This window comes from Colossoma macropomum, unplaced genomic scaffold (assembly GCF_904425465.1).
Source record: "Colossoma macropomum unplaced genomic scaffold, Colossoma_macropomum, whole genome shotgun sequence".
Classification (NCBI taxonomy): domain Eukaryota; kingdom Metazoa; phylum Chordata; class Actinopteri; order Characiformes; family Serrasalmidae; genus Colossoma; species Colossoma macropomum.
Window position 1 is genome coordinate 3,538,113 of NW_023494810.1, and position 17,884 is coordinate 3,555,996.

A 17,884-nucleotide genomic window follows, 5' to 3' on the forward strand; every position below is an offset into this window, starting at 1 on the left:
ATAAATACAAGCTGAAGGCCATTTGGCTCAAGTCTGCAAAATCATGGAGGAAGAGCGAGGCAGAGCTGGTAAATATGGCACTCAAGCCGTGTTCTGTTCTTGTTTGTGGTGTAGGATCCAAGAATCTTGAACTTTTTCACTTTTTTTTTTAAAGGTGGTGCTAAGAACTATGAGGGCCCTTCTTCTTTGTCAGAGCTGGACAAAGGCTTCCTCACAGACTGCAGCCTGTCTGCTTTGTCCATTGAGGGAATCCATTTGAAGCCGCCCAAAGGGATTGTTGTGGAGTATTCAGAAGGCAATCCTGCCCCGCCAGCTTCTTTCAACCCCTCTTCTGGTGTTTTGTCACCTTTGAATGCCCCCAGTAAGAGCTCCCTGCTATCTCCAAGCAGCACCCTGACTGCTGGCCTTAACAGTTTGATCGAGGGCAAGTCCTCCACGCCTTACGAGAGGGTTACATTTCAAAAGCCTGTTCTGGTTAGCTCGCTGGACCTGTCCTGCATTGATCTGACCACCTCTCACCCGCCATGGGAAGTCTCACTCATCAGGCCCGCCTTAGAGAGCCCAAAGCCGTGTTTGGACTCAAGCAAGTTGGAGTCAACATGGAGCCCCAGTTATCAGTCGGTTCCCCCAGCGCTGGCAGAGATCTCCTCACTGATCTGGTCTGGGACACCCACTAGTAAATCTGCCATTGAGGAGTATCAGAGGTCACGTAAGGAATCCACTTTCCAGGATTCGAACCTGCGCCATGCTGTTCTGGAGCTTACAGAGGAGCAGCAGAAGAGTCTGGCCAGAAACCTTGCAATCTAATGCAGCAAAGGGGAGGTTTAGCATGAAATGGCCCAGTGTGTGGTCAACACTTCATGGAGAAAGGGTGTATTTATTCAGCTTTTGTTCTGTTTTCTGGATTTTGTGTGGTGACCAATCACAAAACGTGAAGTAATGTAGATGGATTTTTGTATTGTGTTTTTGTACTTGGAAATAAAGCGTTATATTTATACACTGAGTGATTGTGATTCAGTACAAAAGACTTTATTCAAAATAACTGACAGTTACAAACATCAGACTGTAGCGTTATGATGCGCACACGAATGTAGATGATTTGCATTTATATAAGGTATGTACTAGCAGTTCACATCCCTGAAGGGAAGGTCACTTTCTTTTTATAAAGGCCTCCTAATTTAAATGCTGATGTGTAAAGTCATTCAGGGTGGTTTGCTGTGAACTGTTTGGTTCTTAAGAAACTTTCAATGTCAGACTTCACAGCAGTGGAGACAGGAACCAGATGTCTGAGGAGTCTCTAAAAAAGCCTGTAAAAGCTACGTCACAGAAAGCTATTAGAAGAAGAGGTAACAAATGTGCTACTCAATGTCTGAGACATAGTTCTATGATAGTTTAAAGTAGGTTTTGAACTAAAATGTGTTTATAAATATGCAAGGTGTTGTAAAAATAGCAAAATTGTCCCCCAAGAAAACTTTTTTCCCCCTCCCAAAGATTTACCATGTTACTATCAAAACTCTGCTATAAATACATTCACTAGCCATTTGGACAGTAAATAAAATGGCTATATTTGCATTGTAGACATTGCGTACACCATCATGAAGTTCAGAGTGTCTCTGTGAATAACTTACACTTAAATGCTTGAATTCTGCAGAATTTTGCAAATATCTTTACTCAGATAGCCATATGAGATTATACTGGAGATTATAATATAAGGTTATTAAATCTGTGGACCCCCCTGAAATAGAGATTACCCACAAAATGAACAGCCTCTATGAACTTCACCCGGCTGAACTTGTGTATATTTATATAAATATGGTTTAAATATGCACATAGTGGAGTTGTAATAAAAAAAAATAAAAGTAACTGATAACACGTCTACATGTAGTGAACTCTTCACACCATAAACCAGGCATAATCAACCGTCAAATCAAAAACCAAAAGGTACATTCAGGTCCAGTATAACAGGAACTTGCTTTAAGTGTGGATAAAGAGTGTTAAGAGGAGCAGAAGTATCTTCTACAGGTGAGATGCAGAACTTTTGTCTTTGTTATTACATATATGGAGTAACAGATCCTGGATCAACAGTCTGACTCTGAGACCTTTAGCACATAAGTCCTGATGCTAGTTCAATCAATGTGTAGATAAGTCCAAGAAATCTCTGGCGTGCATACAGCCTTCATGCCAGCAGTCCTCCACTTCGCCTTACTGTCCAGCTTCAGAACGGGGAAAATCTTGTCTGCGTCGTGTCGATATCATGTTCCTAGAGAAGGGAACAAAGAGACATTGGGCCTCATTCACCAACCGTTCTTAAGAAGAAATTCATTCTTAAAACCCTATTTCATGGTTTTGACGAAGATTCTGACATTCACCCATGTTTACTTATTTAGGATTTGTTCTTAGGTAAGAACAGAATCCACACACAATCAAGAGCACAAAGGTGAGAACAGTTCTGCAGTTTAAGAACACGTCATGAACGAAGATGCCCCCCACCACCTCAATCTAATCTCAATGCCGCAATTCACTGACTGGTTGTGGTCTATTTAAATCTGAAATGTCATCTGAATCACTGCATTCCTGAGATTTTGGTATGGAAACTTTCTGGGTCTGTTGATCTAACTGTTGTCATTGGACAATAGTGATATATGCATTTAGGTAGGTAGGTAGATAGACAGATAGATAGATATCAAATCAAAGCACGTTTATTGTGTAGCCCCCTTGTAGAGTTTAAATACAAAAAAATATATATATATATAAGAAGAAAGAAATATATAAACACCGACTCTAAATAGGTACACGATATACACTACTATTGCACTATTGCACATTTCCAATGTACAGTTGTTCAGTAATAAGTTATGAAATAAAACTTACTGGATGAAAAAACTATGATATATACTGTTGTACACATTTCCGTATGCACAAGTAGTGAGTCTGAGGTAGATAAAGAAATGAGATGCTGGGTGGGTGGCTGGGTCGGTAGGGAGGTAGGTGGGTAGGTGATTCGGTGGGTAGGTAGGTAGGTACTTTATTTATCCCAAGGAACTTTAGCAGCTAGTATCAGTCACACAACACAGCACGCTTAAAATAATAAGGGTGGTACAATAAAAAAAGAACGATATATAACCAAAAACATATCTACAGGCATATATACAACTAGAAATATACAAAAATTATGCACAATGATCTATCCTGAGATTAAAAAGGCAGTGCAGTAATGACTGTACAAGGAGGTGCAGGTAACAGCATATAATGACAATATGGAATAAATATGTGCATATATTGGTAATGAAATAAAGTGTCCAGATGTGCAGAAGTGCAATATGTACATAAGTGCAGAAAGATGCAGGTAAGTTGTACAAGAAAAGTTGTTAAAGTATATCATTGTTGGGGGACGTTGTATAGAGAGCAGTACATTTGGGATTAAGAAGAAATAAATATAATCTGGGGTGAAAAGATAATGTTAGGCTTTTGGAGCAAAACATACTCCCAGAGCAGCGGTAAATGCCCCCTTTACAATACTGCCCACAAAACTAGGGTCAACTTAGATTTAGAAAGTCACAAAGCTGTGAACTGTGGGCTGTATATCAGGCAAAAGCATTAAATTGCTTGTCGCTTTGAATGTTATTGCTTTTTTTAAATTGTTATTGCTATTATGGCAGCCAACTAATATGACGTCTAATACAACAGCTACTAAAAATAATAAATATAATCATAATAATACCATTAAATGAATATACACGATGTTATTTATGTAGCCACTGTAATCAAAATGAGTATTAACAAACAAAACATTTTTTTTTTACATTTTTTTATTTTTTTATTTGTCACAGTTTTTTTTCAATTAAAATGAATCAGAATCATTAGAATATAAGGTCATATGCGTCTCCATTTCATTTAAAATGTTTAATTTTAGGATTCACCAGGGGGCTTCTTGGCCCGACAGTGTGGCATAAAGGCGCTTTCTAAGATTATTATTATTTTTTTTTTATGATTAACATTTTTTATTGATTTTTCTCTTAGATTAATACTAAACCACACATATAAGTATTTGTAACAACATAAGCCCCTTTATCCTCCCCCTACCCACCCTAGCTGTGTCGGTGCAACATTCATGACCTGGTTTAATCCAGTACTGTACAAGGTTCTGTATCATTAAAAGAAAGGAAAATAAACAAATAAATAAATAAATAATACTAATAATGAACAACAAAATTAAAGTAAAAGTGGCAATAACAACAAAGCGGATCACTGCATGTTACTCCTCTTTTAAGAGCTCTCTATAAATCTTAAATATTTGTCCCATTTACATCTGTACACTTCTAAATGCCCAAACAATTTAAATGAGTTTTTCATATGCAGCTACTTTGCCAATCTCAGCAACCCATTCTTCAAATGATGGAGGGCCCGCTTCCCTCCACCTCCTAAGGATAACCTGCCTACCAATCATTAAACTGGTTTGAATCCATGCCTTTAAATGCTTGTCCCTGGTTACTAGCCTGGAAGGATCTCCTAAGACAAACAGTCTTGGGCAAAAGGGGATTTGACTACCTAGTACTTTACAAACAAAATCATAAAGCACCCTCCAAAATTCCTGAACTCTAGGACAATGCCACATAGCATGAATAAAGTCCCCGTCTTCAGACTTGCAACGCCAACACTCAGCTGTGTCCTTTAAACCAAGCTTATGCAATCTTCTAGGGGTCCAATAAACAAGACATTCCTCTAACTGTGTGCAGGTTTATGCATCATCATCGTGTTCATGCTAAATTCACTCATGCACAGATATGATTTAGCTTTACAGTAAATAGACACTTAAGGGGTGCTTTTTCCCCAATTTACCCATTAATAACCAAAGCGTGAGTGTTGAACCCACCTGGTTCAGTTTTTTGAACTCCACCACCTGAAAGAAGATGTGCTCCAGGATGTGTTTGGCATCTCTTTTTTCTTTGTCCAGCTTTCCAGTAACCCCTAAAATGTCTCCACACTTTCGCACATAAAACTCGAGGTCGTCATCTGTGCCTGCGAGACGAGAGAAACACAACAGTCATGAAACAAAATTCCAAAAATTAAAGTGATAAAGTGATAGTTTTAGAAATTCCAAATTCTTACCCAAAATACAGTCAATCAGTCAAGATAAGTCTGGTGTCTGAAGTTTGCTTTTTTAGTTTTGCACTGGAGCTATGAGGCTAATGTAGCTAACGAGTAATGGAGGGTTGTAGTCTACCAATTAGCATAGTGCAAACTAGTTTCCTAAATCAGCACAAACTTGCCTCGAACCAAGTCGCTCTGGTAAGTAATCTCAGATAGACTTGCTTATGTTTGACACTATATGACATACTATCATCTATAAATATGGAGAAAAGCACATCATTCAGGCTTCAACTTGGCTGCTACTGCTATGCTTAGCTATGAGAATGACTTTAGTCCATAGTTTTAGATTTTTAGATACTTGTTAGCTACATTAGCCTCAAAGCTTCAGTGCAAAACCTTCCTCACCTAACACATACGGACTACTTGAATAGATCTGGGGAAAGGAGGAAATGATCTATGTTTGACTATTCCAGCTATATAATATATATATTTTATGCAGTTTTTAGACTTTTAGCCACTTGTCAGCTGCATTAAAACTAAAGAAGCAAACTTTGAACACCAAACGTGTCTCGACTGCAAGAGGAAAAATGTCTACATCTGAATCTGCAGCTTCAAAAAGTTCAGAAAAGCAGGACATCAGTCATGTCCACTCAGAATGTCACGCCTGTGAGCTTACATTTGTTTGAGAGCTGAGCTAGTCGCACTTTCTCCGATGAGAAGGTTTCGTCGAGGTCAAAGAGGTCGAGCATGGGTGGGGGCAGGTCCCTAAAAGCAGGCTGGAAGACCTGAGCAGACAAGTCAAATGCAGTATGTATATAACTAAAGGCTGAAATGTATAAAAGGATGGTAAATAAAAATGCAATTAATAGGAAAACACTGCAAGAGTGGTCATAAGCACAATATACAACACTGTACAGGAAAGCTGCTTACAGCCGGCTGCAGAGGCGGCAGTGGCGTTTCGAACTGAGGCGTGATCAGCTGGAGCGGCTCATGTTTGACATTCAACTGCTTGTAGGCCCTGGAAATGACAACAGAGCATTCAGTCAGTATTATAAGACAAGCTAAACTCTATTGAGAGAAATTTAGCTGTATAAAAAACTAAAGTATAAAACGGATAGTTACATTCTTTGCTGATTGGCTGAGCCTAGGCCTGAACGATTTGGGGAAAATATCTAATTGCGATTTTTCCTACTAATATTGCACCAGCAATTTAAATTGTGATATTTTATAAATTAAGATTCAGGCCTGACTTAATTTGGCCAAAAAGGCCAGAATATCCACCTTTTTTGACTCGAGGCTCGACCCCTGAACACAGCGTGCCAAACTGCAAGTAAGTTGTGGTTGTGATGTCACAACATATGGAGGTTTGGTTGCCTCTGATTGGTCTAACTAAATTATATCTACAGGCATTTCCCAAACTCTTATTAGGCTCAATTTCCCCTCTTAGAACCTAAAACAACATTTCTGCTAATGTACACGCTTACAAAAGATGGTTTTTCAAGGGTTCTTTGTAAAGATAATGGTTCTATATAGAACCATGAACACTTAGTGACTCACTTGCATGCTTAAAAAGTTCTATGCATGATGAAATGGTTCTTTAAGTTTATGGACATTGAGTTGTATATATATGGTTCTATATAGCACATTTGTGAAAAGCGTTCTATACAGCACCAAAGTGTTCTTCTATTGTTACAAACTTAAGGAACTATCTTTTTTAGGAGTGTGGGCTATAATTAAAAAAAAAATGATGCTCTTACAATTTGAAAATTGCACCGTCTTATATTGCGATTTCGATACAAAAACGATTAATCTTTCAGCCCTAGCTGAGCCGTGTTCAGATATACGCACATCTTTGACTGCCTCAAAACAATCAATGCATTCACATGGACCACTAAGCATATTGATAGGTGAGACAAGGCATCAGCATTTACATACAGAAAATGGGCTGGAACAGTATGAAACATACCCTACATAAGAACCCAGTTTTGTTTAAACTTATTTTCTTAACACCTAGAATTAGGCAGATCAACCCAGCAGACAGCTAACATGCTAACAGGTGCCTCTATTAATAATTAGTGCTGTAAAGTATTTACTGCAGAATTCAACATGAAACTGAAACATACGACGTCAAGTATATGTTATACATATATGTTTTACAAGCTTCAGATGTCCATGTTTTTGGGAGATCAGCCTTTAATTAGTATTAAACACAACGTGGAAAAACAAATGCATGACATCGTTAGCTTGATGCTAGCACAGGAAATCATGGGGTCAGCAGAAATTCGCCTCACTGAGTGCGTTTACTTGTACTTATTAATCCGATAACTGCAGAAAATCAGATTTTGTTAGTAATCCAATCAACGCATTTACATGCTCTTGAGTAATCAGACAATGGGAAACTCCAGGTCTACATGAGTCAGACAGTAATCTGATTTCTGCTGTACAACCAGCCAATAAACTCACAATAATAAACTCTTTACCTTACAATATGAACATACATTAACTAGAAGATGAAGAATATTTAAATCCTTCATTTTGTCCAGAATGTAGTCGGTTTCAGCGTCGCCCCAAAAGTGTTTTGCTGCGTCTCACGGCGACGCCGCTTGTTTATTTCCGGTACAGCAGTCTGTTTTCGCACATGCTCAGACTGAGAAATCCGAAAGAAATCAGAGTAAGAGTTTACATGCACTGAGAAATCTGATTACTGAGCTAAAATCCAGCCTCTTCATCAGATTTCTATATTAGAGCATAGTGTTTACACGACCATTTGAATAATCGGATAACTGCAGAAATCTGATTATGATCGGATTATTGAGTGCATGTAAATGCACTCATTGTTTCAGTGGTAATTGATAAGAAAAAGTATAAGATTGCTGAAGAATGAATGAAGATTGCTATATTATGATATGGTCATGATTAGGTGCATATTTAAGTCTGTTCCCTGCAGAAGATGCGTTAACTAATTTTCACTTGGAAAATCAACAAAACAGGTGATTTGACTGAACCTGTACCTGAACTTTTGCAAAGACTTACTTCTCCACTATGAAGGAACACTGTATTACAGTGACATTACAGTAAACGGCTGTAATGCTTCACATATGTCTAAACATATTAAAAGCTCAGCTTAGGTGCAGCATAATTATGCATCCTTTAAAATGTGCGCAATGCAAGGACAACTCTAAGGCTATGTTCACTTTACAAGCCTCAGTGCTCAAATCCGATTTTTTGCTCAAATCTGATCTCTCTGACACGATGGTTCACACTCGTTTAGGTAAGTGATTCAAGTCTGTCATTAATGTGATGAACCAGCGTCCTGAAATGACCCTCATGAGCTCATCCTACTCAGTAACGTCACGTGAATGAATCACGTTCATCATCTGCACAAACTAACGAGCAGAACGAGCTTCGCTGAGAAGATAATTAACTCTGATCAGCTCTCAGCTTCATTATTAGAGCGAGACGAAGGAGAAAAAGGTGAGATGAGCTGCTTTTCCACCGTTTACAGGCTTTAACTTCTGTTCAGCGCTGTTGCCATGGTAACGCTGGATGATGGCGCATGCGCAGTGGAAAAAAAGCACATGAATTCAGATCTGAGCGTCACATTAAGGTCACAAGGCCACGAATCGGATATGCATCGGATCTACGACCACACGTGAAAGTGGCTCAGGTTGGATTTGAAAAGATCAGATTTGTGTGTCCACACAGCTCTGAAAACATCAGATCGGAGTCACATTAGGGCAAAAAATCAGATTTGTGCCGCTTCAACGTGGTAATGTGAACGTAGCCTAAATGTATTTGATGGATCCAGATAATTACCTAATAACAGAGGGCAGCGTATCTGTTGACAGTTTAAACAGAGACATGTCAAAAAGTGAGGTGAAGTCTCGTGGATTTTCGTCCCCCTCTTGCAGACACACCCTCAGTCTGTCGGACAGGCGTCTTGTGTCTGGTAACATGGTGTAGTCTGTGATCTGGAAACACAAAGACATTTTGTCTACTGATGTCCTGTATTATTTTTTGTGGCCTAGTTTATGAGCCACTTTATTCTGTTACTATTTTAGCATATAATGGTATAATAATTGCCAAAGTACACTGAAGTAAATGAAGTAAAAATTGCTCACCTCTGGGTCTTCTGCATCTATTTGATTAAGGTGAATGTTGTCAGTCATCAGCCACTGGAACACAACATCCTGCACCACAGAAATGACAACAGAATTAAAAACCTGAACAGAACATTCCTTAAGCCTTCATATAAGTTAGAGTAATGAGTAGCAGTAGTAGTAAAAATAAAACAGTAGAAAAAAAATAGTTCAGTAAAGATCACCATAATTTTACTGTTCTCCTCCTTGTCCAGATACTGGTCACTGAACATGTGGCACGAACCCAACACTGCCAACCTCCCTGCATTCTTTATTTAAACAAGACACATAAACATGAACCTATTAAGGAACAAAGTAAAATGTACTGGTGAAATGAGAAGATATACAGTACTGCGCAAAAGTCAGAGACCACCCTTCATTTATTTTATTTTAATTAAGTGGTCATTAAATAAAAGTTACTGATTTTTCAGGGTCAGGAAAAAAGCAGAAAACATATTTAGCAGAAAATTACACAGAAGCCACTGTATCACTCCGCTGAGACGCTGTTGCTAAGCAACGACTTTGACAGCTGTAGGAGACGCTCAAGCCATTTGAACCTTTTTACTTCTTACTTTGCCACAAACAGAAAACGGACACTTTTAAGATCACATTTGACCGACAGCCGATTTGGTCAGACTCTGAAGATGAGACGACACTAAATTCCCAAACTGTCATCACCACTGAGCAGCTTTTCAGTCGGCAGCTGTGACAGAAGAACAGCTAAACAACCTGGAATCAGCCAGAAATGAGCCCAATACCATTCGCCAAACGTGTAGTCTGATCTTCAGAGTCTGACCAAATCAGACTGAGTCATAAAACCGCCGCAATATCAAGTTCAGCTCAGTTTTGTCAGTTTTTGCCAGATCAGTATTAATGTTGTTTTGTTCCAGCCAGTCTGTAAAGCATCTTACAGCCCATTTAGTTTGGCGAATGGTGTTGGGTTCATTTCTGGCTGATTCCAGGTTGTTTAGCTGTTCTTCTGTCACAGCTGCCGACTGAAAAGCTGCTCAGTGGTGATGACAGTTTGGGAATTTAGTGTAAGGAGCTGGAGAACGAACTGCCGGCTGTGCAGCGAGTGGGCGGAGCTCGTTACTCTGACGTAGCAACAAGCTGCTTGTTAAGGAACTATAATTTGGTGAAGGAACTGCGAACATTAAAACATATTAAACGCCGCGTTCACGGCCCAGTTTACTAATTTATTACTGTATTTATTTAACTGTTGTATAAAAGCAATAGAACACTCGAGGAGTGTGTTATCGCCTTCGGCTTGTGCCTGTGACCGAAACAGCCACACCCTCTCGTGTACTATTGCTTAAGTATTTAGTGTGTTCACGCTTTGCCTTTATAGCAGTTTTCCTTGTTTTTCAAAGACTTTCTTTCAGTTTTTAAACAAAATCTGCAAAATCCACACACTCCAAAGTTCAGTCTTAGAAGTTGGTTGCATTTTCTGCTTCTCGTGATCCAAATAATATCATTCAATGATGTTAAGTCTTTAGTTCTTAGAATACCAGCAGCTTCTGTGTTTCACTTACACATCCTTTTAGACCCACATCTTTTCACAGTGGAAGGATGGACAGAAATGTGGATCTCCCTGTTTCTGTTCAGTTTTAATCTTACTTTCCTTTGACTTTCCCCTTCAATATTTTCTACATCTGATCTACTCAAAATATCTCCTGAAAAATATTGACTTTTGCACAGTAGTATATGTAATGGGTAAGAAACTGCAATGTATACTAACTGCAACTTGGTAGAAAGCCAGAACAGGCCGGTTGAGAGGGAAGCACACAGAGCCAGTGGAAAGGATAGCTATGGCAGGCTTCATGACATTCAGTGTAGCTCCGTATGGATACACAAAGGTGAGGGCCCTGTTCGAAGCACAAAAGTCCATTAGCACATCTTTTGCAAGCTCTCATTGTCCACTATTGTGCAAGTGCATGCAAACCAGGGCTGTACAATACATTGTTAATTGTTATCACCATAGTGGCCTTTGCTATATATCAGACAGCTGCAATGTGCAAAGGAGCCCTTTAACAAATCACAAATGTTTTACTGTATGCTAGGAGCATCCTGATCAATCAAAGAGGTTCTATATGTAGTGTCTGAGGGTGTTTTGATGAATCAGTCACAAGATCCATGTAAATAACCAATGTAAAGCCAGTAGAGCAGCGCAGGTTAAATATTAAAATGTATAAAAAGTGATGAAGGTTAAAAATCCTTTCTAATAAAAAAGTGAGTATAAAGTGATATAACAACCTCTACTACACCTAAAACATGCATCCACATGACCATTGATATTAAAGGACAGTTCCACCTATTTTTAAAATTAAATTGTTTACATGTAAACAAAGTCTGAGTGGTTTGATGTTAAATGCTCCAATCCAGAGAAACTTACTGAGTCAGAATTGTTCACAGTGATAGAAACCAGACATCTGAAGTGGCTAATGCCTCTAAAACAGAGGTCACTAATAGGCGGGCCGCGGTCCGAGTCTGGACCCAGACACTGTCCTATGCGGACCTGGACCTATAACCGATAAAATATGGATAACATTTCGAGATCTGTGCATTACGATGAGCACCGAGACTCGAGTGAGTGACGCACGCACAGGGGAGGGAAGAGGCGAGACACAGCAGTCGGTGAAGAAAGTGAGTCAGAGGGAAATTATTTCACATGTCGTGATCTAAAAAGAGAAAACTGAAAATAAATGTTGTGGAAATATGACTGAATTGTACTTTATTTGATTTGATATTCAGTTGTTGACTGTATAAGATGTTGATATACCTACTAGGCTCCTTCAGTAAACAGTATATGGCACTGAATCATGACGCAAGTTAGACATTATGATGTTCCGGACCTTTGCTTGAGGAACTTTTCTCTAACTGGACCTTACTGAATTATAATTAAACACCCCTGCTTTAAAATCTACCTCACAAGATGATATTTTATTAATCTTTTACAAATATGTTGCCAGATACCAGTGATATTATTTTACAATTGTTTTAAGATAAGCTTCTGGCCTGAAACATACTTTTAAAAAGCCATTTATTGCAAAGAGATACATGAAGGCAAAATAGCACTCAAACAACCTCTGTTTTTTCACCATGTAAGGAAATCTCAATAAGGAATTTTCTCTGAAATGTGCTATTTCACAACAAACTACTCTAAATCTAGGATCTAAATTTAGAAAAATTGGCGGAATTCTCTTTAAAGTTAATGTACATAAATACCGATTCAGCCAGGACTTACTGTGCATTGTTTCCAGTATTTTCATCATCAATGATCCCTGTCACCACTTTCCCAGCCGCACGACTGATCTCCCTGCCAGAGACAATGAGTTCATTAAAATATACAACTGATGCTTCACAGTGGGTGACAAGTGAGTCATTTTAAAATGAGCTTTTAAAATAGAAGAATTACCTGTTGAGAACACCATTGGACACTAGTGCTTCTTTGGGATGGAAATACTTGTAGTACACGTTTCGCACTACAGTGTCTTGGAAAGGGAAACAAATAGGATAACAGCAATAAACAGGTTTCACCTAATTGTGGCACTTTAGTCCATAACTTAACTGTGTGTATAACTGCATTCAGTCTGTCCTGCTCACCGCTGTTGATCATTATTCCAAACTCTTCCAGGAGGAAATTGATATTGGTATCATAGCTGACTTCTCCTCCTTCTCCAAGCATCGCAAGGACGTTTCCACCGCCATTCAGATACTGCTTCAGGACTTCCAACTATATAAAACACATTAAAAACATCCCAAAACCATGTAAAAACACAGAATGTCTGCACTAGTGCTGGTGAATGTTTATCTCTGTATAATTGAGTTGTACTTTGAAACCGCAGCATTTCCAAAAAAGTTGGGACGCTGTGCAAAATGTCAATAAAAACAAAATGCAATCATGTGCAAATCATTTAACCTGTATCTTTAAATGAAAATAGTACAAAGACAACATATTAAATATGAAATTGTATTGATTTTTGAAAAAATATTTGCCCATTTTGAATTTGATGCCAACAATACGTTCCAAAAAAGTTGGGATGGGGGCAACAAAAGCCTGGTAAAGTTGTGTAATGCTAAAAAAAAAAACAAAACAAAAAAAAACAAAACAAAAAAAAAACTGGTCATTGATTGACAACAGGACAGTAACATGATTGGATATAAAAGAGCATCTCAGAGAGGCTGAATCTTTCAGAAGTAAAGATGAGGAGGGGTTCACCACTCTGTGAAAGACTGCACCATCAAATAGCGCAACAATTGAAGAATAACATTTCTCAACATAAAATAGCAAAGACCTTTTGCTTTTCATCATCTACAGTACATAACATCTTTAAAAGATTCAGAGAATCTGGAGAAATCTCTGTATGTAAGGGACAAGACCAAAAACCAGTATTTGCTGGCCGTGCTCTTTGGGCCCTCAGACAGCACTGCATTAAAAACAGACATGATTCTGTAGTGCAAATCACTGCATGGGCTCAAAAACACCTCTGAAAACCACTGTCTGTGAAAACAATTCATCACTGCATCCACAAATGCAAGTTAAAACTCTAATAAGCAAACAAGAAACCAAATACAAACAAGATCCAGAAACGCTGCCACCTTCTCTGGGCCTGAACTCATTTAAAATAAACTGAGGCGAAGTGGAAAAGTGTCCTGTGGTCTGATGAATCAACATTTTGAAATCTTTTTGGAAATCATGCACACTGTGTCCTCCGGGCTAAAGAGCACTCAGCTTGTTATCAGTGCACTGTTCAGAAGCCAGTATTCATGATGGTGTAGGGGGGCATTAGTGTACATGTCACGGGTGATGTTCACATCTGTGAAGGCACCATTAATGCTGAACGATATATACATGTTTTGGCAGCATATGCTGCCATCCAGACGGCGTCTTTTTCAGGAAAGGCCTTGATTATTTCAGCAAGACGATGCCAAACCACATTCAGCACGTATTACAACAGCATGGCTCCATATTAAAAGAGTCCGAGTGCTAAACTGGCCTGCCTGCCGTCCAGACCTGTCACCACTGAAAAGGTCTGGCGCATTATGAAATGAAAAATGCGACAAAGAAGCCCCTGAACTGTTGAGCAGCTGAAATCCTATATGAAACAAGAAAAGGAAAACATTTCACTTTCTAAACTACAACAGTGTCTCCTCAGTTCCTAAACACTTACAGAGTGTTGTTAAAAGAAGAGGTGATGAAACACAGTAGTAAACACACCCCCGTCCCAACTTTTCCGGAACGTGTTGTTGGCATCAAATCCAAACTGGGCATGTATTTTTCAAAAAAACATAAAATTTCTCAGTTTCGACATTTGATATGTTGTCTTTGTACTATTTTCTTTTAAAAATATGGTTTACATGATTTGCATTCTATTTTTATTTCCATTCTGCACAGCGTCCCAACTTTTTGGGGTTGTAAATGTACGAACGTCACTATGAACCAATGCACAGTATAACAGAAACCAGACTATGAGAAAGGTGATTAGCACCTCAGCAGCCGTGAACTTCTCCCGAGGACCCGCGGTGATCCACAGTTTCGCACCATGCAGTTTCTCCGCCGTCAGCTCCTCTTTGATGCTAAGGAGGAACAATGACCGAAACATGGAAATTCAGCAGTTAACACCACATAGCTCACAACTGACTGTGTGAATGAATCTGAGACCCAGGACCATTGTATACCCTGAATCTGCATGTGTTGTATACAGGGGTAAAGTGAGTGTTAGGTTTAGCCCTTAATCACAAGTACACCTGACTGTGTCTGGCAGTTTTTTACCTCTGAATTTTCCACTGTGCCCTCAATCTCTTCTGAAGAGACTTGTAGCCACTGTTGGCGGTGAACAGCTCTCTTTTGGAGGAGTTGAAAACAACGGTGTTCCGTGGTTCTTTGTCCATCCTGCCTCTGGGAGCTGTCTATATTATCTAAAGACAAAAATCTGCATGGAGAGAAGACCATTTTATTATTTCGACTGGTCACTATATCCCCAAATGAAGGCTACTACTGTATACTAATGTCACAACCCATCAGTTAACATTAGGTTTCATCATTTAATCTCTTGTACTGAACATCCCACTATAATAAAGAGAAAGATTGACTGTTAATTCCTCCTCTGAAACGTGTTCTCTAATTCTGGCCATGCTTCTAAAAAACAAAAAGAAATGTGAAATAAGTGACCAATATTGCAGAAAAGTCATGGAAATGCTTTCAGGTGTTTTAATAACGTTACACAGCACCATTTCTGGCTTGCAGAGAGAAAGTGAAGTTAGTGGGCTTAGTTAGCGCCACTGATGTTAACCTGTACATAATATGGGTCGTTAAATAGTTAGAATCACATTTATTCGCTATAATTTATCAATAATAACCGATACAGTCAGAGTATCGCTAAGGCTACCGAGCCAGCCAGCTAACGTTGGTTAGCCGAGCAGCCGCACATCCGTCAAAATCGAGAGAAAAACACCCGCGAATCATGAAATTAACAGACTTTATGCCTCAGATAATAACTGCTAGATTATAAACTGCAATTTTAGGTCGATGGAAATAATATAATAAGCTTAGAAAGGGAGCAAAATTACGAAACGCTACCTCCAAATTCAGCATTGTTTTTTAGCCTGAGCCTTAGCTGCCGTGATGCATTGTGGGTAACTGCTGAGGACAACGGTAACCAGAGACGCGTCGTCCATAGCAACCAGGACACGATGTAAACATAAAAATTAAACATTAAACATTTAACATTAAAACTGCTTTCTTATATATACACTCCATTATATGAGCTCCAGTATTACAGACTGTAGTCCATCTGTTTCTCTGCACACTTTGTTCTTCAGTGGTCAGGACCCCCACAGACCCTCACAGAGCAGGTACTATTTGGGTGGTGGATCATTCTCAGCACTGCAGTAACACAGACGTGGTGGTGGTGTGTTAGTGTGTATTGTGCTGGTCTGAGTGGATCAGACACAGCAGTGCTGCTGGAGTTTTTGAACACCTCAGTGTCGCTGCTGGACTGAGAATAGTCCACCAACCAAAAATATCCAGCCAACAGCGTCCTGTGGGCAGCGTCCTGTGACCACTGATGAAGGACTAGAGGATGACCAGCACAAACTGGGCAGCAGCAGATGAGCTATCGTCTCTGACTTTACATCTACAAGGTGGACTGACAAGGTAGGAGTGTCTAATAGAGTGGACAGTGAGTGGACACAGTGTTTAAAAACTCTGCAGCTGTGTCTGATCCACTCGTACTAGCACAACGGTTGGTGTAGTGTAGTGGGGACCACCTCTACCTTCTACACTGTAGACTGGGGTTCAATCCCAGCACCCTACACTATACCAATAAGAGTCCTTGGGGAAGACCCCCAACACTACCTTGACCCACCTGTGTAAAATGATGGAATAGGAAGTCCTTCTGGATAAGAGTGTCTGCCAAATGCCATAAATGTAAATGTAAACACACCACCACGTCAGTGTTACTGCAGTGCTGAGAATGACCCACCACCCAAATAGTATCTGCTCTGTGAGGGTCCATGGGGGTCCTGACCATTGCAGAACAGGTGAAAGGGGGCTAACAAAGTATGCAGAGAAACAGATGGACTACAGTCTGTACTGACAAGGAGGTTATTTTAATGTTGTGGCTGATTAACGTATGTGACATCTAATAAAATAATGTTTAAATCATGTAATATATGATGTATGTCATGCTGGAAGTCATCATCACACATTTAAATGAATGTATCGGCACATCTGATTTAGAATTAAGACATAATAAATGAAGAAAACTAATTAAAAACTATTCTTCTTCCATCTATCTGCTTGTAACACTAGTGACAGAATTATCCTGGTGCTTATTATACAAAATCCAAAGAGAAACAGAGGAGGGCCAAAAGCATCTGTGAGTTAAGCTCTTAACTGGCAGAGAGAGTGTAAAGTGTGATGCTCGCTCTACCATTTAAGAATCATCTTCGTGCTGAGACGAGGACTTCTTTTTAACCTCTCATTCTCCAGGGTATATTTTGGTTTGTCCATCTGAATTTACACGACCAAATCGTGAGGCAAATTATTCAGTAACTGCATGAAATAAATGTAAATTTTTATTATTTATTTTTGTAAAAGCTCCCCTCAAATTAACAGAACATGTGTTTTATGATCACACATATTGCTATATGCTTACAATTTACTGCTGAAAGCCAAAAATCTTAGACGCTCTTTGTATTATTTTATAAAAGTAATTTGTACAGAGCAGATCACTGAAGAGACGCCATCTGTTTATAGTTTATAGCCCAGATTTGTGGAAAAATGGGTCGACTTTCAGTAGAAAAAAAATTGTTAGTTCAGCTTCTTTTATTATAAGGGTTTAAAATTACATCACCCATCTATTTGACTGGAAAGAAGACAGTTACAGCTCTCATATGACCCCCACCTTTAGAATGTAGCGTATGGAATATGAGTTATGAAGAATATGACGCAGTGCGTTTTGGAACCACCGACAAAATTTTGCACACTTTAATGTAGATCTGTGGATTTTTAGATTAGATTAAGTGACCTTTATTAGTCCCACAACGGGGAAATTTCACCCATCTATGCAGTGAAACACCACATACACACTACTGAACACACTATTTGATTTGACTACATTATGGAGCCAATCAACATCGTGGTATGCAGT

At 39.1% G+C, this 17,884-nt stretch overlaps 2 protein-coding genes across 2 annotated transcripts; one reads left to right on the forward strand and one right to left on the reverse strand.

The window, feature by feature from the left end:
* Positions 1-43: 43 nt before the first annotated feature.
* si:ch73-303b9.1 lies at positions 44-807 on the forward strand. Its single transcript, XM_036560131.1, has 2 exons — positions 44-68; positions 155-807. The coding sequence occupies exons 1-2, from the start codon at positions 44-46 to the stop codon at positions 805-807; spliced, it is 678 nt and encodes a 225-aa protein (XP_036416024.1).
* A 206-nt stretch (positions 808-1,013) lies between these two features.
* On the reverse strand, positions 1,014-15,895 carry ift52 (intraflagellar transport 52 homolog (Chlamydomonas)). The gene is made up of 14 exons (XM_036560044.1): positions 15,811-15,895; positions 15,004-15,163; positions 14,720-14,807; positions 12,834-12,963; positions 12,646-12,721; positions 12,475-12,546; positions 10,969-11,095; positions 9,416-9,499; positions 9,213-9,281; positions 8,908-9,062; positions 6,022-6,109; positions 5,768-5,876; positions 4,874-5,019; positions 1,014-2,260 (listed from the first exon to the last, which is right to left on the reverse strand). Exons 2-14 carry the CDS (start codon positions 15,120-15,122, stop codon positions 2,216-2,218), a joined length of 1,308 nt encoding a protein of 435 aa, XP_036415937.1. The 5' UTR covers positions 15,123-15,163; positions 15,811-15,895; the 3' UTR covers positions 1,014-2,215.
* Positions 15,896-17,884: the final 1,989 nt, after the last annotated feature.

Coding starts and splice junctions, on each gene's coding strand:
- ift52 (XM_036560044.1), bottom strand. CDS start 15,122: ATGGACAAAGAACCACGGAACACCGTTGTTTTCAACTCCTCCAAAAGA. Junction 12,722..12,833: donor TGGAATAATGATCAACAGCG/GTGAGCAGGACA, acceptor TCCCTTTCCAAG/ACACTGTAGTGCGAAACGTG. Junction 6,110..8,907: donor ACGCTGCCCTCTGTTATTAG/GTAATTATCTGG, acceptor TGTCATTTCCAG/GGCCTACAAGCAGTTGAATG.
- si:ch73-303b9.1 (XM_036560131.1), top strand. CDS start 44: ATGGAGGAAGAGCGAGGCAGAGCTG. Junction 69..154: donor GGAAGAGCGAGGCAGAGCTG/GTAAATATGGCA, acceptor TTTTTTTTAAAG/GTGGTGCTAAGAACTATGAG.